Consider the following 27,310-nt stretch of genomic DNA (forward strand, 5'->3'; position numbering starts at 1 on the left):
TTTGCTGATAATAAAAAAAGAATAATGGAAAAAAAAAAAACAGTAAAAAGCTGGCATCACATCATAAAGTCAAAGCAAATAAAAACATAGGTAATAAAAAATACATTAAAGACCAAAAATGTTTCATTAGTGATCACAAATAAATGTGAATTTCTCCACATTTTAAATAGTGCTCCATGTTAGACATTCTTTTTGTGTATAAATGTGTTTACATATATCATGCTGCTAAGATGGTGATTGTTGAGGGTGAGAAGAGTCGGCATTCCCCACTCAACACTCTGACCATTGTGAGAGTACATCTGTGTTTTTAGAGTGCACTGTATTTATGGTTTGGCTGAACTCTCAAAGAATAATTTGGACCTACAGCTGCGGAAAAAATGATTAGACCACCCTTGTTTTCTGCAATTTCTTGCTCATTTTAATGCCTGGTACAACTAAAGGTACATTTGTGTGGACAAATATAATGATAACAACAAAAATAGCTCATAAAAGTTTAATTTCAGAGCTGATATCGAGTCATTTTCCATGTTTTCTTGACAATACCCAAAACCACTTCAGTTCTTACATCAACAGCTATGGCATTGTACTGACAAAACCAGTGCTTTTAGGCATTCCATGTTTTCTTTTCTGTCTGTTTTAGTCACATGATACACACAGGAGTTAGTACTTGATTGTATAACTATTATTTTAGATGACTTTTGATGGCCTAATAATTTTTTCCGTGACTGTATATGTTAGTAAGACACAAGGGGATTCAGTTTTGGAAGGCTGTTCTAATGTTTGTCATTTCATGCTGTACTAAAACCAATGATTTGTCATTTCTAAACAGGTTATACACTTTTGGCAATACCAAAAACACATTAGAACTTTATTTACGGGTATCAACACTGTGACGAAGTTTATCAGTACTGGGGAAAACTGATTTAGCAAGACACAAGTAAGACAATTATATACTGTATATATCTATAACATGGTTGTCATGTTATTTATATTATCACAGCAATGCATTTCTGTTTTTCAAATGAGTTGATTATAACATTTCTGTATTAATTTCAGTTGTATCATTAGAGTAGGATGAAACAGCTGTTTACAATTTATTTTATTGCAGCGATATTTACAGAAGTTATGTCCCCCATCTCATAATACTGCTTTGTAACACGAGATTGAGTAGTGAGTCACTGTATATCAGTGGTGTCAAACATGTGGCCTGTGGGCCAAAACCGGCCCACCAAAAGGGTCCAATGTGGCCTGCAGGATGAATTTAAGAAGGCAATGACACTGAAAATATTTGTAGTCAAGGGTATTCAGGGGTCAGATACAACTCAATGTGATATCAAGTTAAATAAAAACATAATAACCTATAAATACTGACAACTCCAAATGTTCTCCTTGGTCTAATGTGAAAAAAGTGAAATTACTACATGAAAATTTTTATATTCACAAACTATCCTGTCACAATAAAATATGAATAACCTGAACAAATTTGAGAAACCTGAAGTTTCTCTGGAAAAATAAGTGCGATTATAACAATATTCTGTCTGTTACTAAATATTCTCTGTGTTTGTAGACCAACTGTGAACTGTAAATGGTGTTAATAATAAGCTGTGACAGAATATTGTTGAAATTGTACATACTTTTTAAAAACGTATTTCAGGGTGTACATGGTTGTTCAGGTTATTCACATTTTCGTGAAGTAGTTTAACTTTCACACGAAAACAAAGAGAACAGTTTGGATTATTATTTATAGGTTATGATGCCTATTATTGTATTGGTCCGGCCCACTTCAGATCACATTGGGCTGAATGTGTCCCCTAAACTAACCTCTGGTGTATGTGGTTACTGTACAGGTACACAGCAGTCTGGATCTGAGAGGAGTTTATAGATGTACTACATATGGGTGCATTAGTTTCACTTCATTAATGATACACAATAAATTTAACAGTGCAGGTGTCTATAACAGAGGGAGCTACCCTTAACTGGATTTTTTTGTTTTGTTAAATCCAATTTTTCTACATCTTTTGAATTGTTAACATTACTCCAATACTCTGCTGGCACAGCTTTTGTGAAACAGACCAATGCTGCCATCTGCTGGATGTTTAATGTTGTACAGTCATGTCAGAAGCTTTTCCATGCTGTTGAAACATTTGTATGTAGACATGATGTACTATATGTTTAGTGTACAGGTACAGTATATTCACAAAAACTGACTCACAGAAGCTGAAAAGATTTAGATGAAAACCAGCTGGTTCATGTACACTGCTTTGGTTTAAGTCCTGCTCCAGCAAAAATAAGTACCAGTACTTTTTCACTTTCACATTTTCACATCCCTCTGTTTCTTTCTGAACATCCCTTCTCAGGAACCTTTAGGGGTGCAGGAAATGTCTCACCAAAAAATAATAAACATTATAATATTTTGAGGTTCTGGGTTTTGCACCGAGGAAGGTAGCGATTTCAACAGTTTTTAAAAGGGTCAAAGTCACCAATTTTTTTGGGAGGAAAAACGATGTCAGACTAGTTATTATTCAACTCTGAATACTTTTTATCATCTCTTATGAGATGAGTGGAGGAGGTCAGTGGATGTAGCGTATATTATATGAGGCATGTTGGTCATCTGCCTTGACCAGTTGGAGAGAGGGAGAGGGAGAGAGAAGGGGGGAAGAAGGGGGAGACACATGGATGCACAGCAAACTGAACTTGAACTGTTAAAAAGCAGAACAGCTGGAGCTATAAAACTATATAATAAACACTATCACAACTTTATGGATAAGTGAGTGATGATGATAAAGACCGGAGAGAGGCAGGACCACAGCAGCAGGTCCAGAGATGATCCAGGGAAAACCAACAAAGCACAGAGACTCTGGGGAAGACGACAGTTCTAAATAATCCCAAAAGCATCAATTAGTGATATGTAAGATATTTAAGACTGTTTAAAACCAACTAAGTCTTTTTCCTGGCTTTTTAAAAAAAATGTATTTATTGTGTTTTCTATTTCAGCATTAATTCTCATTATTATTTATTTTGTATTTGGTACATGATGACTTATTTAACGTATTTTTCCCCCAAAATTTCAAGTACCCCCTGGGCTTCTTCCAAGTACCCCTGGGGGTACATGTACCCCACTTTGGGAACCCCTGTTGTAAAAGATGATGATGTTTCCACATTTACTACAGAGTCTCTGAACGTTCAAATGGGTCGTATCTGATGAACACGAAAATGTGAAAACCTGCATTTTACACCAATTATTTACATGTATCGATAAGATTAGCAGCTCAACAGTTATTACACATTTTAGATCAGTAGATGATTTTGATTGATGGTAGGTGTTTGGGTCTTTATGGGTTAAAATAAATATAAATTGAGCCAAGACAAGGGTGTCAAAAACCGAAGAGGTTATGAGGATGAAGTGAAAAGAGCTACATGAGGTGAAAAAAGAACCAGAGAAAGTTGCAAAGAAGATGAGAACAGAAAAGTTTTGGGTGTTTTGTGCTCGGCTACATGTCAGGAGACGACCTAGATATTACACTGACGGACGAACACCAATATTTACAGTTGGTCTGGGTTGTGATACGCAGCCTAATGCTCAGAGGAAGAGATATGACTCGCAATATTTTGATAGGATAGAATGGTAGGGTACAATATTTCTGAGGGTGAAGTTGACTTGAATGTTAAACACATGCATCTGTACTGTACAAGGCCACACACGTACACCACCAAAAAGAGAACAGACATTAGGTAATAAGGTCATAAACTAAGGCAATAAACTAACAAGTCCGATGGCATCATTACCTAATGTCACTTCCTTCTGTGGAGAATGCTACTGAGACAAGCCTTACTTCTCATATCTACAGTCCAATAGGAGTAAATATACAGTACTTACTGAAAACACTCATATCGTTAACTAACACTGTCATATTACATACCATCATGTTATTTCAGCTACTTGATAACTCTTAACACATGCCATTTTACACAGTACATTTAACATCAACTTCATGTCATGTGCAAACATTGTACTTAGTGTTAGATATTTCAAAGTTGGGAGCTACGGAGATGAATTCTGGTGTTTAATCTATGGGTTTAAAGGTAGATGGCTGGATGTGACACCTCTGCATTGGCTTAATTATTCAGCTCCAGTGCAAAGCACACATAACCTTTTAAGTGTTGATCATTAAAGCAACAGGATGTGGAAATACACACTTTCTATCTGCACCTCTCTCATCATTACCCATGTCAAAATACTAAATGTAAAGATAGATTATTATTGTTTCATGATGCTTTGTCAAACTAATGATGAGTCACAGAGTAGAGCAGAGAAAAACAGCAAAACTAATATGAATAATTGCTTCATCTGCCTATTTCATTTGGTGATACTGCTGATTTAAACATGGCTTTTAATTGAATTAAATGCGTTTATCAATTCATTTTAATCTAAACTGCTATTCAGTGTTTCTTATCAGCCTCTGCACCAGCACAGCACACAGCAGTTCTCCACTGAAACCAGACTAATGAAGTTTCAGGCACATTAGCAGCTCATTAAGGCGCTCGCATTCACTGCTAGTTCAAACCAGGGGAATAAATGAGATCCTTAAATGAGGGGTTCATTTACATGAAACACAATCAAACACTCCTGTAATGAATTACGTTGAAAATAGGCTTCAATATCAGGTGGTACACACTGGATTTATGAGGTCTGATATTTAAAGGCTAAATACACTGTAAAAAATGAACGTAGAATTAACACCAAAAAGTTGTAAAACTGCAACATAAAAAAGCTGTAAGTGAAAATACAAAGCAAAGTTATTTATTTGAAAAGATTTTGTGTTAACGCTTAAGTCAAATATAGCTGTAGTTTTTACAGGAACAGTATGTTAACAAAACCAGATTTATATGAAGATATTATGTATTTCTATTGTTTTGAGAAAATAAAACTGTAAATTGAAAACATTGTGGTGCCATTTAAATTGCAAGACCACAATGTTGAAATTACAGCCTATTTGCTTTTTTTTTTTTTTTAAGTAATAAAAAAGTAAACATATAACAATTTATCATTTAAACATGTAAATTAATGGGTGGCTATGGTTCAGTTGGTGGAGTGGGTTGTCCAATGACCAAAGGGTTGGTGGTTCGAATCCTGGTTCCAACTGTCCACATGCCAAAAGTGTCCTTGCAAGACACTAAACCCTAAATTGCTCCCAGTAGGGCCTGGTGGCTTTGTAAAGCACTTTGGGCACAATGAATGTGTATAAAATGCCCTATATAAGTGCAGTCTGTTTAAATCCAATGTTAAATATACATGTTTAAAATGTAAAATCTACATGTTACTCTGTAAATATGTTCATGGTTTGGTGTGTTTTTTACAGTATTGTTCCGGTAACCAGCTGCCAGTTTTTTTCCGTAAAAACAACAGAATATTTTTAACAGTAACATATTTATGTAAGGATTACGTTGAAGGAATATTACAGCGACAATGAGGATAAGAGATTTTAAGATTAATTAAAAATAGTACAAGAATTACACATTCTGTTTATGATATTTCATGAAAAAAGTCTTAACATCATAATCAAAGAGTCATAATTATACAGTAATATGGTTCAGGTATTATCTGATAGCACAGTGGTTAGCATGGTCACCTCACAGGAGGAGGGTTATGAGTTCAATTCATTTTCTGTATGAATCTCTGTGCAGCCTCCCTCTGTGGCAAAAACATGGATGCTAAATTAATTCTGCTGTCAGTGCCCTTGGCCAAGGTGCTGGTGTAGATCTAGACTGGGTCCCCAGGTACCTTCAGAGGCAGAGGGCTCCTTATGTGTGTACTACTAAGGGTTCATTGCAGAGGTTGAATTTCCCTATGGAGACAGTAAAAGTACTACAAAATGTATGATATAATGGGGAAAAAACATGTTTTTTTAGGCGTAAAAATGCTTAATGTTATGAGAGTTGTCAAAGTTTCCACAGCAGTCTGATGCCCCATTCATACTGATGTGGATACTTTGAAAAACAGATATTTTTCAGCACATTTGGGCCTCATGTCCACATATAAACAGGAAAAATGCTTTCCCGACTTAAGGTTTTTAACATGGTATATAGGTGTGTGTCTATGTGGACAGAGAGAACGGAGAAAAAGAGATTAGAAAACAATGAATTCACACCCCAGTTTGTACATTTGTGTAGTCAGCTGGTATGAATCAACATGCACCTTTAACAAATACAGCTCATATAGATGTGTAAGGCAGTGTTTTACCTGAAGTATCTTAAAGTCAACAAGAATCACTCATATCGTTATGAATATAGAGAATATAAAGACAACCTGAACTGATATTTAAAGTAACTTCAGTTTAACCCTTAAAGATCCAGTGCTGCTTTTGTGGCAATTCTCAAATTATTTTTTTTCTGTATTTTAAACCTTTCTTAAGTGATTTATCACCATTTACTCTAATATTATAACTGAAAATCAGGCATTTTCCAGTATTTAATGTAACTGATTATGTACATGTCCATTAAAGCTCAGATTAAAACTGAGGGTTATTATATCCAAAACAGAGAAAACTAAAGAAAAAGATTATTTTTTTCTGCAAAAAGTATGTCATTAACTAAACATAAAATAAGTGTCTCCAACCACTGTCATTTATTAAACTCCATGGGTTTTACTGATGAATCAATGTTGTAGAAGATGATGGTGTTTCCACGGTAACTACGAAGCCTCTGAACGTCCAAGTGGGTCATATCTGATGACCATGAAAAGATGACAAACTGTATTTTACACCAATTATTTACATTTATTGATAGGACTAATGGATCAACAGGTATTAAACATTTTATATCAATGAATGATTTTGGTCTTTATGTGTTAAACCTAAATTTGTCGTCACTGCTCAAATACAATACACACCTCTGCATCTGCTATGTCCAATATTATCTGAAGCCTTTGGTGTCCTTAGTTTAAAGTTTGACATGAACAAGAGTTTGTTTTGGTGTTTGTATTGCTTTGTACCTGTTTTTGTGTTCTACTGTGGACAGAATTACAAATCAAAAGTTGTGTGAACAGAATAAAATAACAAAAAACAGGGAAGATATTCATATTAATGTGGACAGAACATGAGTCCAGGACATGCTGTTTATATTTGTTAAATACAGTTCTCTTGCTGAAACAATAGCCTTAGAAATGTAATGCAATTAAAATTACAATAATATTCTTGTAATACTGTGGCTTTTTCTAACATTATGGCTCTTTGTATTATTTGTTATTAGTTATTCTTGTAATATTACCATTTTATTACAGGAATATTATGACTTTATTCTAATGATATTTTTACTCCCAGTATTCTAAGTTTATTCTTGACATTTTTTCTCCTGAGTGTGGTCCTAATCTTCAGTTGTAGTGGTGTTCTGGGAGTTCATCCTTTTTTTGTGACAATATCCAATTCCATTTCTAAACTAGTGACTGCTGCTGCAGAGGAGCAAGGAAAAGTACTGAAGCACTCAGCTGTACATGTAAACATTTTTGAGGAAAAACTTATCTGAAATGGATGTGGGCAACCGTGACAGTAATAGATTACTGAGGTATCTGACATACATCCAGTCCATAGCAATTTCGACTATTGATATCTGTTGTAATCTGAATGTGAAATAGCTTCATGTATCTAATAATGAATTTATATGGTATGATATGATTTTATTTGGACAGGGACAGTGCACGACAACACATTGACCTATAGGTAGCATCAGGAGGAAAGATGTTGGTACCAGGTTAAAGCTGAAACTAATTTCCAACTGTGGTCCTTGGACATTATTCAATATACATGTTAGAGGAGTACACTTGTGGAATAATCTGGACCAAAACTTCAAAATGTCTTCTTCAATTTGTGCATTTAAAAGGATGTATAAATTGAGTATAATTAGTTATTTAATAAAATATATAACTTTTGTGCAATGGGTGCATGATTTACTATTCTTTTTAAAGTTGGAAAAGATGAAGTTTTCTGTTCGTGGACAAATTAATTTGTTTTATCAACAATGGAATCCTTTTTTCTCTACTGTCAACAGTAGTGTCCTGCTGTCTCCTATGTCCTCTTGATGAAGAAATTTGTTGTTAGTATACATCATATTAACTCTCAATCAGCCTTGAGCACTATAAAGAGGAGATGATGATATTATTTATTTTGTTGTTGTTTTTTGTTGTTGTTGTTGTGTTTTGTTCAGTTTTTTTTTTCTTTTCTTTTTTTGTGTTTAATAGGTCTGTAGGTTTGTTGTATAATTTGTTTTTTTTTTGTGTTGTGTCTGTGTGGTTCTTTATGTTCAAGTACATATTTATGTAAATGTATAATTTAAAAAAAAGTCCAGTACAATAACAGAATATAGAACATTATCTGAGTAAGTGAATATCTAGTTATAGAAGAATACATAAAATAAGATATTATTCTGTATTACCTATTTGTAAATAAGTAATTAATACAGACTATCATGATTAGGAGATATTATCACATTTATAAATGATTGTATGTGTAGAAAGTGTATGTAAATATTATAATTTATATGAAAAAAGGTTGATTATGCAAAACCGATTGTTTGTGAGGTGACTAAAAAAGTGTATGTAAATGGTTTGTATGGATGCTTTGTGTTATTGTAAAAATAAATAGAAAGTAGAAAAGCACTCAGAGATCAATCACAGACCTCCACCAAGGCAGATCAGCCCCCCCCCCCCCAGATCACCACCAAAATTTAATCATTTGTTCCTTGTGCCAGTATCAACATTTTCTGAAAATTTCATCAAAATCCTTCCATAACTTTTTGAGTTATCTTACTAACAGACAAACAAACAGACAAACAGACAAGCCCCAATGAAAACACAGGAGGTAAAAATAAGTGTGTTAAAGCAAAGGAAGCAGAATAAATTTAATTCTTAGTTTGTAAAAAGGGGTGGGAGTTTATAAGTTATACTTCTTCCCACTTCTTTCGAGTTTGTTATTAGACCATGTTGTATGATTCTTTATTATCTGATTCTATTTGCTTGAAATAAAACTAACTAATGAACTACACAAACACAGCCTCCAACACAAACTTCATATAAGCCCTAACTTCATTAACGTAACTTCATAAAATCCCACAAATTGTGCCTTGAGTAAAAGCACCAAACTAGAAGAGCGTAGACCTCCACCAAGGCACATCAGCTCCCCCTATCACAACCAAAATGTAATCATTTGTTCCTTGTGTCAGTATCAACATTTCCTGAAAATTTCATCAAAATCCGTCAATAACTTTTTGAGTTATCTTGCTAACAGACAGACAGACAGACAGACAAACAAACAAACAAATCCAGATGAAAACATAACCCCCTTGGCGGAGGTAAAAAAGTATGGAAGCGGTATAAATTTACTTTGTAAAAAGGGGTGGAAGTCTATACGTTATACTTCTTCCCACTCCTTCTTAAGCACCGAAAAATTTTGTTTGACCATGTTGTATGGTTCGTTGTTATCTGATGCTATGTGCTCGAAATAAAACTACACAAACCACACAAACACAGCCTCCAACACAAACGTCATATAAGCACACAAAAATCCTACACATTATGCCTTCAATAAAAGCACCAAATAAGAGCAGCCTACAGTAGGAGTGCACTTGTTTGGGGTTTTCTACTTGATGAGGCTGTAAAGTTTTCCTTTTCAAACCCCATTGTGTCAAATACCAGAACAGACCGCTGCAGTGTGAAACGCTGGCAGGATCCACAACAACCAAACACCTCACACTGACAGGCCACACAGAACTTAATCTCCTTCCCCTTTGTTGCCTCGGGGCAGAGTCAAACCGTGTCATGTTCGGATGACCCAGGGCAGGTGGAGGTGTGTGTGTTTGTGTGTTTGCTCTCCGTGCATCAGCTGGCTACAGGTAATGGAAAGAAACATTATGTGTGAGGTGGAAACTGAATCCCCAGGGATACACAGGCACCTCAGAATCACACGTTAACCTGAGAATAATTCTTCTGGAGATGTTTGTGTAGCTGGTTATGAATTAGTAATGCGGGGCTGACACATTTCCAATCACTCCTTTGTTGGAGGCTATGATGGCCTCCTTGAAAAGCAATGAGATAATGAATAAACATGGATTGTGCAAAAGTGTTTATGCAGCACTGTAGTGACATGTTAAATCAACAAATCATCAAAAAGACTCTGATCCATTCAGAATGCTCAGCTATTGTTCCTCCTTTGTTTGTCTTTGCAACAGATCTCTTACAACGGGCAGTGTTGTTAAAACCAAGGTTTACTCTGGTGTCAAGATTAAATATCAGCCACGCTGTAAATAGGGTGTGCCTCCATTAGCAACAAAGAAACCGGCTGCACCGCATACTTGCACATATATTTAAACGCTTTTATCAGTTATGTAAAATCTGAGAAAAATGTCACGCTCCTTTTGGTTTCATAATATTTCATAGAAGGACAAAAAAAAAAAAAAGCATTTCTACCTCACACAAATCCCATTCAGGTAAAATGAGAGCACTTCTACCCCCAGTGACTAATGGACCCAGTTTGACAGGTTTCTGTTGAATGGGTTGAGCGACCAATACTCAGATTTCACAACAGGAAAATCACCACAGAGACTGATCAGGAACAAGGGCTGCACCGGGAAATCAATGACAAAGAAAGGGAGTACATTCACAGCTGCCAGGATCAGACTGGAGATAGAGAGGAAATGTGGGAATAATACAAAGATTTCACCACTTATGTTTGAGACATTTGTAATTCAAGAACTCGTGTATTACAGCTTGGTTATAACACAGGCTAGGGTCATGGTTTGAAAATGAATGATTAAATAATAACACGTAAATAACAAAATAATAACCAGGCAATGGCAAGAAATTTGTGCTTGTCCATGTGCTTAAATAAACTTTGTGTTGAAGTCTGTTTTGGGTTGGGTTAGCTAACATTTATAGTAAATGAGTGATGTATCAATGTTGGCTGTTTTATGTCTTGTTTCTGTCACCTTCCTAGGGACTGCAAATGAAAAGTAGTTATTTTAATTCTGGCGTATTTACATGAGTGTTTTTATTACACAGCAATGTTCATAAATATGCACGGTCCCGATTAAATAAATAACATAAAATAAAATAAAACATACATCCATGATAACAGCAAATATTCAGATTTCTGTCATTATATTACTGATTGTTTTAATTCATTGTTAATACCTGTCTGTAAAATCTGTTTTCTTTCATGCATGTCCTCCTGACTTCTTGGCCAGGTCGTCACTGTAAAAACGTTCTCACTTTATCTGTTTAACCCATAAAGACCCAGTGCTACTTTTGTGTCAGTTCCAAAATTTTTTTTCTCTATATTTAACTTATACTAAATGATTCATCACCATTTATTCTAATGTTATCCTCTGTGTTTTACATTTTGTCAGTGAATGTCAGGTATTTTTCTTATATTTAACTTACTGATCATGTATAGTTGCGGAAAAAATTATTAGACCACCTTTGTTTTATTCAATTTCTTGTTCATTTTAATGCCTGGTACAACTAAAGATACATTTGTTTGGACAAATATAATGAAAACAACAAAAATAGCTCATAAGAGTCTCATTTAAGAGCTGATATCTATCCATTTTCCATGTTTTTTTGATAATAACCAAAATGACTGAAGTTCTTATATCCATAGCTATGGCATTGTACTGCCAAAAACAGTGCTTTTAGGCATTCCATGTTTTCTTTTCTGTCTGTTTTAGTCACATGATACACACAGGAATTAGTACTTGATTGCATAACCAATGTTTTTTATGACTTTTGATGGTCTAATAATTTTTTCACAACTGTAGATGTTCATAAAAGCTCAGATTAAAGTTGATGATTATATCAGAAACAGAGAAAACTAAAGAAAAAGTGACTTTTTCAGTAAAATATATCATTAACTAAACATGAACCAACTGTGTCCATCCACTGTCATTCATCAAACTCTATATTACACCAATTATTTACATGTATTGACAGGATTGGTGGATCAAAAAGTATTAAACATTTTAGATCAGTCGATGGTTTTGGTCATCGGTGGCTGTTTGGGTCTTTATGGGTTAAATAAAGATCTAATAAAAATAATAAACATTTCTATGTAAAGGACTACATTTTTCCCAACAAAAGCCTCTTTCTCACCCAACAGTAACAGTGAACAACCCTACCAACCATTAGCTCACAAATGATGCAAGGTAATGTTAAAAACAACCAGGTCAACCAGGTGTTGAGCTGTAATGTAAAGTGCTTTCAGAAAAAAATATATCAGAAAAACATAAAAACTCCATGAATTATGACAATATAGCCAGAGATGTGAAGCTTACAGATGACATTACACAATGTCCATTAAGTCCATTAGAGTGTAGAAGCAAATATACAATCATCATCCACCAATTTGATCGAGAAGAGGCCGGTATGTAAAACCTAAACAGGAAATAAAAGACACTTGTTAAACTAGAACCAAATACTAGGAGTAAAAAGACAGTGTCTGTGGACTGTGTCACTCCTTTCATTTCAACACCTGTCGCTTACCTTTGTAACAGCAGCCACACAAAGTTGTCAGTACCACAAATGAAGAGGTTGTGAAACTCAAATGTAGTGCAGTTCTTCCATTAGTTCCTTCAGGATCCACAAAAACAGGCTGAAGACAATAATGACTGGCCCCGAACAGACAAAGAAATCCCAGAATTTAAGGGAACCGAACGCACCCATGAAGAAAATGTGTCCTGCTGCACCCAGAAGGATGATGAAGAAGAAAAACAGCATGTTTGGCTCAAGAAAAATGCAAAAGTGAAGACAAAAAAGTTTCTCAGAGCCAACCTCAAAGTCCAAAATAAAACTGAGATTGCATTCGTGGCTGAATCTGCATCTCAAATAGCTGAATTGGGCAGTAACTCCTCCATCGGTACATCCAGGTTTCCCAGATACCAGAAGATCCACAACACCAGGCTGAAGAAAATAATTAGCGGCCCTGAAAGCACATAGAAATCCCAGGAACTGAGAGGAGCGAAGACCCCTATGAGGAACAGGACAAGGCCTGCTACGTCCAGAAGGACTGCGGTGTAAAAAAATATCCGGCAGCGGCCCAAATAGGTGTTACAATCCATGTCAGGATCAGGCAATTAGTCACTGTTTTAGAGATAAAATGAGTCAAGTTTATCTAAACAAGAAGAATGTTACAAGGGAAAGAAATTCGGCTCTTCTCTATTCAGAGTCTGAGGTGAGACTGATGAGAAGGAAGACTTTACCCTCTCGTCACATTCCTCTCTGTATCTACATCTCGCATATTTTTCATGGTAGAGAAGAAATGTGTTTCCTTAATGATGACAAGAGATTTTCCAGCTCTATCTCCGCTGGATGTGGTTTTGACACGGATTCATTTCATAAACATATTACATTGCCACATCCACAAATCCAAGCCTTATCTCAGGCCCACAGCGATGAATAAAAGCCTTGTACTTTGGTTTCCGACATGTATACGTGATCGGAAATAAGTGCAGATAGTGAAGTGGTGTGTACAAGCCTCAAAAATGAATGTTTAAAATGTGATGATGAGAAAAGACTCGGCTTTCTGTGTAGTGTATGTGACATAGTTAACAACAAAAGTAAATAAGGAAGTGAGGAAAAGCTGACCGTTATGCAACTTGATGCATATGGGTGATACTACGTTATCAGACCTCAAACATCATGAGCTGCCAACGTGGAGCCTTTTCATTCCTGTGCGGTAACACCCTCAGTACAATCCACTTCTGTGTAAACTTTATTCAAATTTTTAAGCAAAATAATTTACATCTGTTACAACATATAAACATAAAAATAAACAAAAATAGAAATTTACTATGTACATGTAAGACCTTTTCTTCCTCTGTGCACAGCCCATCTGCTGGATGAAAGGCTTTTCCCTGATTGTTGAGAAAGTGTCTTCCCCATTAGCAACAACAAAATAAAAAGAAAACAAAAAAATGAACAAAGTGACTTCAGTTCATAAGCTCATTGATTTCAGTCTGTTTTTCAGTCTGAAGGCTGTAAACGCAGCATAAAGATGAAAGCCCATCCTTTGAAATGGAAAGCTGGACACCACCTGTAAAAAGAACAAGAGGAAAGAGGCTGTCATTTATTTGCAAAGGTTAATTATCGATCGTGGAAATAACACAGATGTAACTGGAAATGAAGCGGAAATATGGCTTAACAGCACCGTATAAAAATAAGTATAGTAATATATTAACAACACACTCATAAAACTGGCCTCTGTGGCAGTTATTACCCCACATCCTGAAGGGGAGGCAAGGGATATTGTTTTAGCACTCTAGAAGCAAAACTATCAGTTGAATTCATACCAAACTGGGTTTGTAGATTGCCAGTGACCCAGAATAGATCTCACTACCTTTTGGAACAATAGGTCAAAGTTCAAATTTTTTATGAGTTTTTCAAAAATTTTTTCCCCATTTACATATAATGGCCAAAATTTCAAATGTCGTAGCAGCAAAACTGTTACTTGAATTCATACCAAATTTGGTTTACAGATTGCCAGTGACCCAAAATAGATGTGATTGCATTTTGGGAAGAGTAGGTCAAAGTTCAAATTTTTAATGAATTTTTACTTCTTTTTTTTCCTCCCATTTACTTATAATGGGCGAGATTTCACATGTCTGTAAAAACATAAATTTTGTTTCAATTTATGTCAAACTTGACAAATAGATAGAAGCAATTGATATGCTGACATCAGCACATGCATAGACATGATGACATCAGCTGGATTGATGCCAGAGTAAGCTACAATATGTGCAAGAGGTGGGGTTTGTTGTGCCTGGAACCACTTGTTCAAGTATAATTTATTTGATGTAAAGTACCTAACAAGAGTACAGTACATTTTCCATCAAAGTACATGTTGCATTTAATTATTTTGCTTTAATGTTTCTGTTGCTTTATTAACACATTTTTACATCGCTAGTCGACTGCATATGCACATTCATGGGGAAATTAAAAGTATGTGCTGGAAAAATTGACCTTATAATAATAGATTACAGTGATTGTGTAGATGTGTAACTGAGCATTAAAGGGGTCATATTTTGCTAAACCCACTTTTATTAATCTTTGGTACATTTATTTGTGTATTTGGACCCTAATAGTTCATAAAGTTTGAATCTGAATCCTCCAGGTGCTGCAAAGCTATCTTTATATTCATTTTGGCAAAAATCAAGTGGATTTCTACAACCTGTTTCAATTCCTGCTTAATTTGTTACATCTATAACTAGCTACGTTATGACATTTACAAATATAAGGTCAAAACTTCCGACAAACATTTCTCTGAGTGACCCATAATTGTTTGTCAGCAGCAGCGGTTGTAGTAAAAACTGAAAATATGTCCAAACTTTGAGCCGATTACCTAAAATTTTCAGTTGTTGTTTGTATTAATGAACACAAGTGGGTGAACAGGACAGAGAAGCACAGTCAACAATCTGGAGGGGGTGGGGCATGAAGTAGCTCATTTGCATTTAAAGGGCCAGCGCTCAAAACAACCTTTCTCGTGTCATTACTCAGAAATGGGGTTGAAGATGAACCTGTGGAGTTGAATTAATGAAGAATTCAGACCAAAGCATAGCATTTACAGTTTATGTAGACCACAGGGAAATTTTTTAAAATGCATAATCCCATTTAAAAAAGCAAAACATCACTCCTTTCAGTTAACTTGAGTGCTAGTTGGGATTGTCAAGGTGTATTCTTCATTCTTGGTCATGTGTGCTGTTTGCGTTTTCTTCACCAACTCCTTTCCCAAGCTAACACAGTTTCATTTCCGTACATTGATGATAAAACGCTGATTTCTATGTTGACTGCAAACAAAATCCTTTTCCTTGTTCCTCAGTTTTTCAGGTCCTGACTTCTGCTGATGTCAGCAAATAAATGAGCCTTAACAAGACTCAAATTCCAGCATAAACGTGTAAATGCAAACTTGCATCCAAACGTTACACATTAAACCTTTACACAACAAAGCTTGTGTTAAGATCTGGTTCGACTAAAGCACATGATTAGTCTGATTCATAGGAAGTAGTCTGCCGTTGGCTGGATATTGAACTTTAGATTCTATCCGCTATCTGTGTGTTAATGTGGGTCTGGATCTGTAAAGCCTCATTTCAACCACAAGCAGTCCACAGCAGCCATCATAGCCCTGCCCTACTCCAAAAAATACACCCCAAACACCTTACACAATGTACACCTGTACAAAGACAGCAATGTAAACCCCTATACTTGTGGTTTTAGGTGGAGTTACATTATAGAATAGTGCATCTATCCTCTTGGCACTTTTGTGCAGTGATACCAGCGGATGCACAGGTTTCCAAACATTCAAAAAAACACAGATTTCTGTTGAAGAAAGAGCTTCACAAGAGATGCAAAGTTACAACATTGAGTTCGACCCAGGACACTGACAGGTTATTTGATTAGCCATGATGTCTGTGCTCGGCTAACACAGGCTGACCAGTATGTTTGCATGGGACAGTGTGGTACATGTTACGAATGTTGAAAAAGCTTTCATATAATAACTAACCTAAAAACTAAACACACAATAGACAATGTAGGTTAAAGGTTAGGCAGCATGCGAAAGATTTATCGAATAGATTTTATTTGAGGGCAGTTTTCCCATGTAAACCGTACTAAACAATGAGAACAAACATAAAAGAAAGCTCAAGTTTCTTATTCTTATGGTCTTATGTGAAAGCCTGTTTGGATTCTTGTATTCCTATTAAATGGGTCAGAATATTGGGTATTCTCTTGACATGTAGAACTTAGGACAAGAGATAAAAATGCTCTGATGCACCATATAAACTGTGACATCTGGTCACTCTATATCTAGGGATGGGAATTAAAAACTGGTTCCCAGTAGCTCATTTCCTTGGAATCATTTGCCTGCCTGCTTAATGACTCTGCTTATCAGTTCTGTCTTCGGTGCGCATGGGTGATGATGTCACACGTACGCTGCATTGTTCTGGTTTAGAACATAGCCAACATGGCATCGAGGCTGAAATACTCCAAAGTATGGCTATATTTCACACGAAAAGATGACCCAGTGAGAATCAGATCAATAAGCAAAATCAATAATGGAATCAGAATGGTTAAATTCTTATCAATTCCCATCCCTATCTATGTCTCATGACTTCAACTCAACAGAAATTAGAGTGGAATAAATGTAGTAATCCTGCAGCTATAAAGAACATAACGAGCCCACACTTGAAAACCCTCGGCCTTCGGTCCAGGGTTCCTACAGGTTTCTACAAGGTAAATTTAAGACTTTTTAAGACTACATAGAACAGAATTAATGCCCATTTCACGACCATACAAGGTCAGCTTTCTCAGGCGACGTGCACATGACTAACGGCTTCACATGTGTTGGGATGGGATGTTCTGGGATCATTTTTGTAAAGTTAGCGGTAATTACTTTCCAATTTCAATATAAAAAGTATCACTGGAACATGTGGAAATGAGTAGAATAATGTTACTTTCTTTGCAGCTTGGACATTTCCCAGACACATTTAAACACAATATAGTGAACATGTTTACAGCAACATAACTTAAGTCCTACCATATTAAATTTAATACTTTTTAAGTGACTTTTTTAAGGCAATTACTCATTGGCTATACACCATTTTCAGAGCAGAGAGCCCCATACTTCTGGAGCATTTTGACTGATGTTTCAAGACCCACAGAATATTGAGTTCTATGACTACATAAACATTGAAACTATCAAAAGAAAGTGTAGACTCTCTTCTTTCATCAGGTTTCTAGCCTTTTGGGTTCTTTAATAATTGGCAGTAGAACATAGGGTGGTTTCAGCATAAACACCAGTTTTTGACCAAAAAACTGAGAAAAATTCTGCACATACAGACATACAGACGACGAACTGATGACAATACCCTACGGTGAGGGCCAAAGGTCAAAAGGAGTTAGTGTATTTCCTCAGATACTGAACCCTTACTTTAAATATTGCCCAAATTGCACCAGAGCCCATGCAACACAAATAATCCACCAGCATTACAGACTTACAACAGATAATGTACAGCAATCATACCCACAGAACAGAGCCCTTCCCTATTTCTAAACTCTTACTGGCATCACTTAATGGGTGTTGGACAATTCTTCTTGCTAAACACCTGAGCAACACTGTTCCAGCACTTATCTATGCAAGCTACTGTCTGAACCTAAATGATAAACATCTGACTTTATGACTCATAATATCGCAAGACAGGTGGCTGCTACAATAGCAGTGTTTTCTTTAGGCGGAGGCTTCTGATAAAATTCTTAACGTTATGTGTTTTGTGCTGCTTTAACCTACATTTACAAAAGTGAGGTTATGATAAAGAACAGGGTGCACTGTTTGTTCTGTTTGACCAAACCATTTCACTCAGTTCTGTATCTCATGATCATTAGCCGGGTTGGTAAATAATAAGAAATTCAGTGCAGGGGTGCATTAAAATTAACTACCTGAAACCAGTGGATGGAGGGAATGTGCATGAAGCCGGCTTCTGATTCCTGCATTCGGTACACTCCCTACCTACCACATTCAATTCCACAGGATCAATACGCACTGCTGAGTTCCATTAAAATGCAATTGCGCCTTTTGGCCTAAAGGGTGTCTGGCCTGCCACCTGGTTACAAGCAAACTGACAGCTAAAATAATGCAGAACTGTGAAGGTGAGCAGAAACGGTCAGGCTCATTAATTAAAAGCTGCCACGGGCCACTGAAGATCTTCTCACAGCAGCCGGGGAAAGGAAAAAAAATATTAATTAATTATTATTACAGATATTCATGAGCCAAGAGAGCGGGCAGCATCCTGAGGGTATAGCAGCTTTGCATGTGAACGCCCATTCCTCAGGACAGGCTTCACAGTGGGTGTCATCTGATCAGTGATAATAATTTGAGACATTTCATAATTATGACAGGGGCGAGAGCAAAAGGCAGGGCCACCACGCCAACACACAATAGTGATGCCAACAATAATGATGAAAGAGTAACAGCTGGAGCGGTGATCAGCTAATGACAGGCAAAACAACAGCAGAGTGGCACAAAGGGTGAACCGGGGCAATGTGCTGAATATTTATGACTTCAATTATGACTGCTTGTTGGTTCCACAGGCCTAGACTCTCAGCACATCATACATTTTTCAGAAGCTTAGTTTAACTTTGGAAGATGTAACAGGTTATAAGAGGTCATGAGATTAAGTAGGTATGGGAAAATGGATATCCAAAGTCTTAACATTACTGAGAAAATAACAATAATAAAGGGACGTTGGAGTGGAGAAAGATGGGACTCACGACCCAGGGCAGGACAGTTTTTTTTTTTATGTTTTTAAGTAATTGGTCTCATAGCTACATGAACCCTTTCATGCATGAATTATGAGAATCTTAATCAAGATTTTTTCCCTGAGTGTTATTATTCCTCTTTAGGCATAAAAAAAATGTGATTGAGTTTTTTTATGAACCTATTTTTCATGGAGTTACAAAAATGTCCACTCAGCTGGACACCATGCATTTAATTTTGGAAGCAAAGACACATATATTTAAAACCTATCACCATAAAGTGATATACTGTGTGAAAACTATGAATTTTTTTTTTTTTTTAAATGCAGCTAATCTCATGTTTTCACACATTTTATCATATTCTAGTACTAGTTATGGAGATAATACAACAAAAGAAAATCAGCAGTTGATTTACACTCAAACATGTTAGTGCAGATCAGGTTTATCAAGAACGGCAAAGTTACAGTAATGGTCTGAATTTCAGTGTAGGTGATGCATGAGCGTCCACTGTGTTGGTTGATATCCTCCTGAGACCCAGGAAAGTGAAAATTTTTTAGCTTTTTTACATTAAACAGTCATCTTGATAGAAGCAAAGAAACATGTATTTACTGATATACTGTGAAACCTATGAAAAAAAAAACAAAAAAAAAAAAATTTGTAATGCTGCTAATCTGATGTTTTCTCACATTTTAACATACTCTAATACAAGTTATTGCTCATTTCATGGAGATAATATGAAAAAAAACCAAACCAAAACAAACCTGTTAATTTAATGTAATCACATTTTTTTACACTCAAACATGACAGCAGATCAGGTTTATCTAGAACAGCAAAGTTACAGTAATAATATGAATTGCAGTGTATGGGATGATGCATAAGCGTCCATTGTGTTGGCTGATATGGAACTAAAACAACAAAATCCATGAATATATAAGAGAACACCTTTGAACAGCTGTCCACTGTGGTGACCACTATGCATCAAAGGGTTAAAATTTGCTGGACTTGCATAGAAATAACATGCTAATAAACCCTCTGATGTGTCAAATAACCATAAGATCCATCTGTGGCCTTTATGACAGAACTAACATTAGTTTGTGGACTTCCTTGTGCATTCTTTTTTTTTTTTGAGCCATAAGTGTCTATATTTGGACAAGAAGATGGAGCTGAAGCACCTTAACACTACAGCTATCTCACTCTGTCCACACTGCTAATGCTATTGTGTCATACCAACAGGCCAGGTGTTGTAACGCTATGTGGATGAGAAAACATTTGCTCTACCAAACTGTATGATGGACTTAATTATTAAGACTTAATCTTATATAAGGATATAATTGTTTCTGAACCACCACTTATAGTAGCATTGATGTACTGAATGTAAAGCTGGGCGATAAAACAATATACACAACAAACAAAAAGTTAAGGATATTTAATTTTTTTGGTCTTTTTTTTGTCATTTTTGCCATTTGTAAATAAAACTATATCTGGTCATTAAAAAAATGTGTTTCAATTCAATTCACGCACAAAAAAGTAAAAAGTGCTGTGCAAGAATCCCAAATGAAAAAAATAGCCCAAAAATTAAAAATATCCTTAACTTTTTGTTTGTAGTGTATATTGCAATATAAAACTTTTCCTCGATAAAAATATGAGACACACTCGATACAATTTTGATAGAATTCATTTGTCCATGTTTTGACAGACATAAGAACAGCCAATCACAATTAAGTAGCATCGCACCAAGCCAATCACACTAGAGCCACGGAAAGTTAGGTTGACGCACACAGTGCAGGTGTAAGAGCAGCTGCAGCACACACACTAATGTTTGGGCTGCAGCGGGAGGAAATGAGTGTTCCCTTAGGAGGAAACTTGACCGAGAACTTACTGAAAAGTAGGGAGTGGCATAGAAGCCGGGAGTCGGACGTTCAAAGCATGTTAAGTTTCATTTTCGGTTCACGCCAGTTATGACAGTTAAGGAACGCACCCCCACGTACATACCCCCGACATTGTTTGGTGAAGATGGTCTGTTTTATTTGTATTCTCTTTTAAAACTTGAAAGCCTTTTCCTGCTGGTCGGACTTTTACTTTAGTTTTAAATATATGGACCTGTTTTATTGATCTGAAACAGTTGTATAATGTTCTTCAGAACATCTGTCATGTTCAATCTTTGACAGAAAATAAATCATATTTAAATCAAAAATAAACTTCTGATGTCGTTACAACTAACTTTTGAGTAACAGAAAATTTAACCTTGACAAAAATAGTGATTTTATTTATATCGTGATACATATGGATACCGTCTGATATGAAAAAAGTTATTGTGATATGACATTTTTCCATATCGCCCAGCCCTAACTGAACGTACACTGCAGTGTATGGACAGACTGTTCTAATTTAGGAAATCTGCGTTTGACGTTTTTTTCTCTGCAAAACATGACTCTAGTTAAGTCTCTTTCAGTTGCTGTTTGAGTTTATAAATGTTTTCTCAAAGCAGGGAAAGTACAGTTTTTAGTCATCACTTGGAAATGTGACAACAATAGACTTGTTACAGAACTTGGTGTCTAATATCTATTTTGCTTGCCAACAAGAATTACAGACTTTATTATTACAGGGAAATAATAAAATCACTCCCACCTCAATTCTTTATGAAGTTTGATGTTTACTTCCAGATTTATTGAATAGCTCAAATGAGTTTGATATTCAGTTATTTAGGTATTCATTACTTTTGCTCATCTATTCAGCTCAGCACACGGTTTTTAATGCTTTATGCAGTTCATGCTGTTTTCCAGGACGCTGTAACACGATATATGTATAGTGATACTGAAACATGCAACACAATTAGAAGGAAGTTCTGGGCTTCTCTGACCACAATTATCAGTCCTGAATTCAAACTTATCAAGGAATTGAGTCTTAAACAGAAATCCCTCTTGGATTAAAAATGAGAAGCTGAGGATGAAACATTTCTTTTATACTGTGAATATTTTTATAAGAACATTCATATTAAATAAAATGTTTTGGTATGGTGACAATGACAGAAGGGAATGGTTGTTTAGTTTTAATTATTCTTAAAGTTGGCTGCATCTATTTCTAAAGCTTGGAAAAACATCAGGATGATTTATTTCTTTAGTATCAATTGGAATTTATGTTGCTACTCTGGTTTCTTTTCCGTAACAGTGGTGTCTTTTAAGCCTGTTTTGTGCCAGGCATAGTCTTTTACTTCCACGGCATGTTAATGAAATCAATAGTTTTAATACAGTCAAAGCCTTCTCATTTTGAACATCATCTAAACCTGTCTGTCATCAAATTATCATTGCCTACGTTGGCCTTAAAAAGTCAAAAAATGATTGATGAAAATAGCATTATCTTAAGTATGATACTATAATCAACCCTCATGTAACCAAATGATAAATCACATTATAATTGCAGTATTGGAGGATTAAAATGAGTGTGCAAACATAAAAGGACACATGACAGATTATTGATGTCATATTAATTAATTAGTGATTGCTTTACGTACCAGTACAGTTAAAAAAGACAAAGAAAATATGTGATAGACATGGATCATAAGTGGAACCCATAGAGACTGTTTATGTGCATGGATCAGAATTTTGTGCTGCACCAGGACTGTCAAACTTTTTAGCTCAGGGGCCACATAAAGCATGGTCCCAAGTAGGGCGGACCAGTAAAATAATAGACATAATAACGTAATACAACTAAATAAATACAAACAAGGAAAATTACATCATGAAAATGTGGAAAAATTGGACTACCATCACTACCGTAAGCTGAAATTTCTTCAAAAAATTAAATGCAATTTCAACAATATTATGTCTTAGCTTATTATTACAGTAACAGTAGGTCTACAAATGCACAAAATGTTTAGTAACAGGCATAGTATTATTAAAATTGCATTTACTTTTTTGTAGAAATTTCAGGTTGTTCATATTTGTTCAGGTTATTCACATTTTATTGTGAACAATGTAAATATTTAAACACTGTAATTTCACTGTTCTCACATTAAATCAAAGAGAAAATGTGGAGTTGTCATTACTTAAAAGTTAATTATTTCACTTGAGATCACATCAGGTCCCTGAAATAAAACAAGTTTGACACCCTTCATTTTTAACCCATAAAGACCCAAGCATCCTCTGGCAACCAAAAGCATCTACTGATCTAAACTGTTTAATACCTGTTGATCCACTAATTCTATCAGTACACGTAAATAATTGGAGTAAAATACAGTTTGTCATTAAAAAATAAATACCTGAAAATAATTTTAAAACTATCTGAAAAAAACTGTTGCATTATGCAGTTTCCAATCAAGATGACTGTTTATTGTAAAAAAGCTAAAAATTTTCACTTTCCTGGGTCTCAGGAGGATATCAACCAACACAGTGGACGCTCATGCATCATCTACACCAGGGGTGTCAAACTCATTTCAGTCCAGGGGCCACATACAGCCTAATATGATCTAAAGTGGGCTGGACCAGTAACATGATATAAATAATAGGATAAGAACTTATAAATAATGTCAACTCCAAAGTTTTCTCTATGTTTTTGAGTGAAAAAAGTAAAATTCCATGATGAAAATGTTTACACCTACGAACTGTACTTGAACGTAACATGAACAGAAATGAACAACCTGAAAATTCTTCAGAAAAAAAGTGCAATTTTAACAATATTACGCCTCAGTTGATCATTTATACATGTGCATCACAACTTAAAGATATAGTAACAGGCAGAGTATTGTACAAAATTCCACATACTTCTCTTAAGACATTTCAGATTGTTCATATTTGTTCAGGATATTCATATTTTATGTAAAAGGATAGTCTGTAAATCAAACTTTTTTTCTAATTTAACTTTTTTTTATACTAAACCAAAGAGGAAAATTTGCAGTTTTCATTATTTATAGGTTATTATGATAATATTTTACTAGTCTGATCCACTTTAGATTGAATTGACCTAAAATGATTTTAACATCATTGATTATTAATATCAGTGCAATTTTTGTATTTGAAAAATTCATCCTAGGAGCCAGATTGAACCCTTTGGGAGGCTGGTTTTGGCCCCCGGGCCACATGTTTGACACCTGTGATCTACACTGAAATTCAGACCATTACTGTCACTTTGCTGTTCTTGATAAACCTGATCTGCACTAACATGTTTGAGTGTAAATCAACTGGTAATTTTCTCAAACAAAAAGTTTTTTTTTTTTTTTTTTTTGGCATATTATCTCCATAACTAGTATTAGAATATGATAAAAATGTGTGAAAACATGAGATTAGCTGCATTAAAAAAATGTTTTCATAGTTTTCACACAGTAGATCACTTTATGATGATGGGTTTTAAATATATGTGTCTTTGCTTCCAAAATTAAACACATGGTGTCCAGCTGAGTGAACATTTTTGTAACTCCATGAAAAATAGATTCATAAAAAAATTCAATCGCATTTTTATAATAAATAACTAAAAATAATAACACTCAGGGAAAAAATCTTGATTAAGGTTCTCATAATTCATGCATGAAAGGGTTAATCTTATCAGTGCCACTTTTTCTACAAATTCATCTTGTTGTCAAATGGAACCCTTTGGGGCACAGGTGTCAAACATGCGGCCCAGGGGCCAAATCCAGCCCGCAAAAGGGTCCAATCCGGCCTGTGGGATGAATTTGTGAAAATTTGCAAAAATTAAATTGAAGATATTAACAATCAATGGCGTCAAAATCATTTTAATTCAGGTTTCACATACAGTCCAATTAGATTTCAAGTAGGTCAGACCAATAAAATATTATCACAATAACCTGTAAATAATGACAACCCCAAATTTTCTGTTTTTTGGTGTTTAAAAAAAGTAAAATTACATGAAAATGTTTACATTACCAACATTACATTACCATATACTTCTTATAAAAAATGTGAATAACCCGAACAAATATGAACAAACAGAAATGTCTAAATGCAATTTTACCAATATTCTGCCTGTTACTAAATGTTTTGTGCGATTGTAATGCACATGTGTAAATGATAAACTGATAAACCAAGGCAGAATATTGTTAAAATTGCACTTGTTTTTCTTAAGACAATTTGAGTTGTTCGTGTTATTCAGATTTTCAAGGGAACTTTCTAGACGTAAACCTGATCATAATAGAATTTCCCTTTTTTTTTTTTTTACTGTTATTATTTTACTGGTCCAGCCCACTTGAGATTAAATCGGGCTGAATGTGGCCCCCGAACTAAAATGAGTTTGACACCCCTACCTTTGGGGGACCAGTTTTGGCCCGCGGACCTTATGTTTGAGCCCCTGTCTGTGGGAGTGGGTGTTCAGTACGCACCATCTCCTGTCAGAGAAGCCTCTCTGCTTTGCCCTCCATCGGTTGTAGATCCACATCCGAGCCCCTCAACACCCCCAGCTCCACATTTTTGTCAGCCGGTGCGCCCTCAGTCCCCACTTCAAACCCTTTGTTATCGTGACCCGATTCGGATCCGCCGCCGGGGTCATCCCACGTAACCCGACACGGCCCACGGACCGTCCCGTTCATGTCCTTCCCGTTCCCGATGCTGTGCTTCTTCTCATCCTCCAGGGTCTTGACGCCCCTCATGGACAGCCTCTCGGACAGCTTCCTGGCCCAGTGCGCAAAGGTGCTGTCCAGGGAACCCCTCTTCTCCTCCGTGTACATCTGCACGTTCCCCGTGTACCACAGAACCCACCACACCAGACTGAGGAAGATGATGAGTGAACCCGTGTAGATGAGGAAATCCCCATAAAACCGACCGTCCAGCCTCAGGTTTCCGAAAATCCCAACCAGGAGAACCACCAGACCCGCTGCGTCAAACACCAAAGCCAGGTAGAAGATGGGCGCGCAGTTCCCCACGCAGCCGTGGGCCATACCGGAGCAGAGCCGAGAGCCCGAGTAACGGGTCCTGACGCTTGAAGTTGTTTATCAGGACGCACATTTCCTCCCCTTACACCTGTGCACTGTTCACCTGTGTCCAAGCCCCGCCCCCTTCCCTAACGTCACTGTAACAGGTGGGCTCCCAGGGGCCTCATAAAACCATGCTGCGTTCAGGTGCACTGCGAATTCTAACTAATGAGAATGTATCAGAAATCAAGCGCAAAGATGCATATGAGATGAGATGAGATGATGTATAGTTTGATGGAAACTGTTACATATTATATTTATGTGACATAAAATGTATGTATAAATACAATCGTGGAAAAAATTATTAGATCATCAAAAGTCATCAAAAACAATGATTATGCAACCAAGTACTAACTCCTGTGTGTATCGTGTGACTAAAACAGACTTAAGTGATTTTGGTTATTATCAAGAAAACCATGGAAAATAACTAGATATCAGCTCTGAAATTAAACTCTTATGAGCTATTTTTGTTGTTATCATTATATTTGTCTGAACAAATGTTCCTTTAGTTGTACCAGCCATTAAAATGAACAAGAAACTGAAGAAAAACAAGAGTGGTATAATGATTTTTTTCTGCAACTGTGTCACAAATCAAGCGCAATGATGTATATGAGATGAGAGATGAGATGATACGTAGTTTGATAATTACGGGTATATGTAGGCTTATTTTACAGTTACTTTGATTATATTTATGTGACATATAACGTATGTATAAATACAATTGTGGAAAAAATTATTAGACCATCAGAAGTCATCAAAAACAATGGTTATGCAATTAAGTACTAACTCCTGTGTGTATCATGTGACTAAAACAGACTTAAGTGATTTTGGTTATTATCAAGAAAACCATGGAAAATAACTAGATATCAGCTATTAAATTAAACTCTTACAAGCTATTTTTGTTGTTATCATTATATTTGTCTGAACAAATGTTCCTTTAGTTGTACCAGCCATTAAAATGAACAAGAAACTGAAGAAAACATAAGCAGTCTAATGATTTTTTTTTTTGCAACTGTGTCACAAATCAAGCACTACGATGCATATGAGATGAGAGAAGAGATGAGGCATAGTTTGATGGAAACTGGTACATGTAGGCCTATTTTACATTT

At 35.8% G+C, this 27,310-nt stretch overlaps 1 protein-coding gene and 1 long non-coding RNA gene across 2 annotated transcripts; one reads left to right on the forward strand and one right to left on the reverse strand.

The window, feature by feature from the left end:
* The first annotated feature begins 11,159 nt into the window (after positions 1-11,159).
* LOC115439309 (uncharacterized) lies at positions 11,160-17,766 on the forward strand. Its single transcript, XR_003938246.1, has 3 exons — positions 11,160-11,171; positions 13,048-13,054; positions 17,646-17,766. It is a non-coding gene; the product is annotated as an uncharacterized LOC115439309 (long non-coding RNA).
* On the reverse strand, positions 13,710-26,215 carry LOC115439308 (transmembrane protein 238-like). The gene is made up of 2 exons (XM_030163134.1): positions 25,614-26,215; positions 13,710-14,075 (listed from the first exon to the last, which is right to left on the reverse strand). Exon 1 carries the CDS (start codon positions 26,166-26,168, stop codon positions 25,623-25,625), a length of 546 nt encoding a protein of 181 aa, XP_030018994.1. The 5' UTR covers positions 26,169-26,215; the 3' UTR covers positions 13,710-14,075; positions 25,614-25,622.
* Positions 26,216-27,310: the final 1,095 nt, after the last annotated feature.

The sequence above is a fragment of the Sphaeramia orbicularis genome, chromosome 19 (assembly GCF_902148855.1).
Source record: "Sphaeramia orbicularis chromosome 19, fSphaOr1.1, whole genome shotgun sequence".
Taxonomy (NCBI): Eukaryota; Metazoa; Chordata; class Actinopteri; order Kurtiformes; family Apogonidae; genus Sphaeramia; species Sphaeramia orbicularis.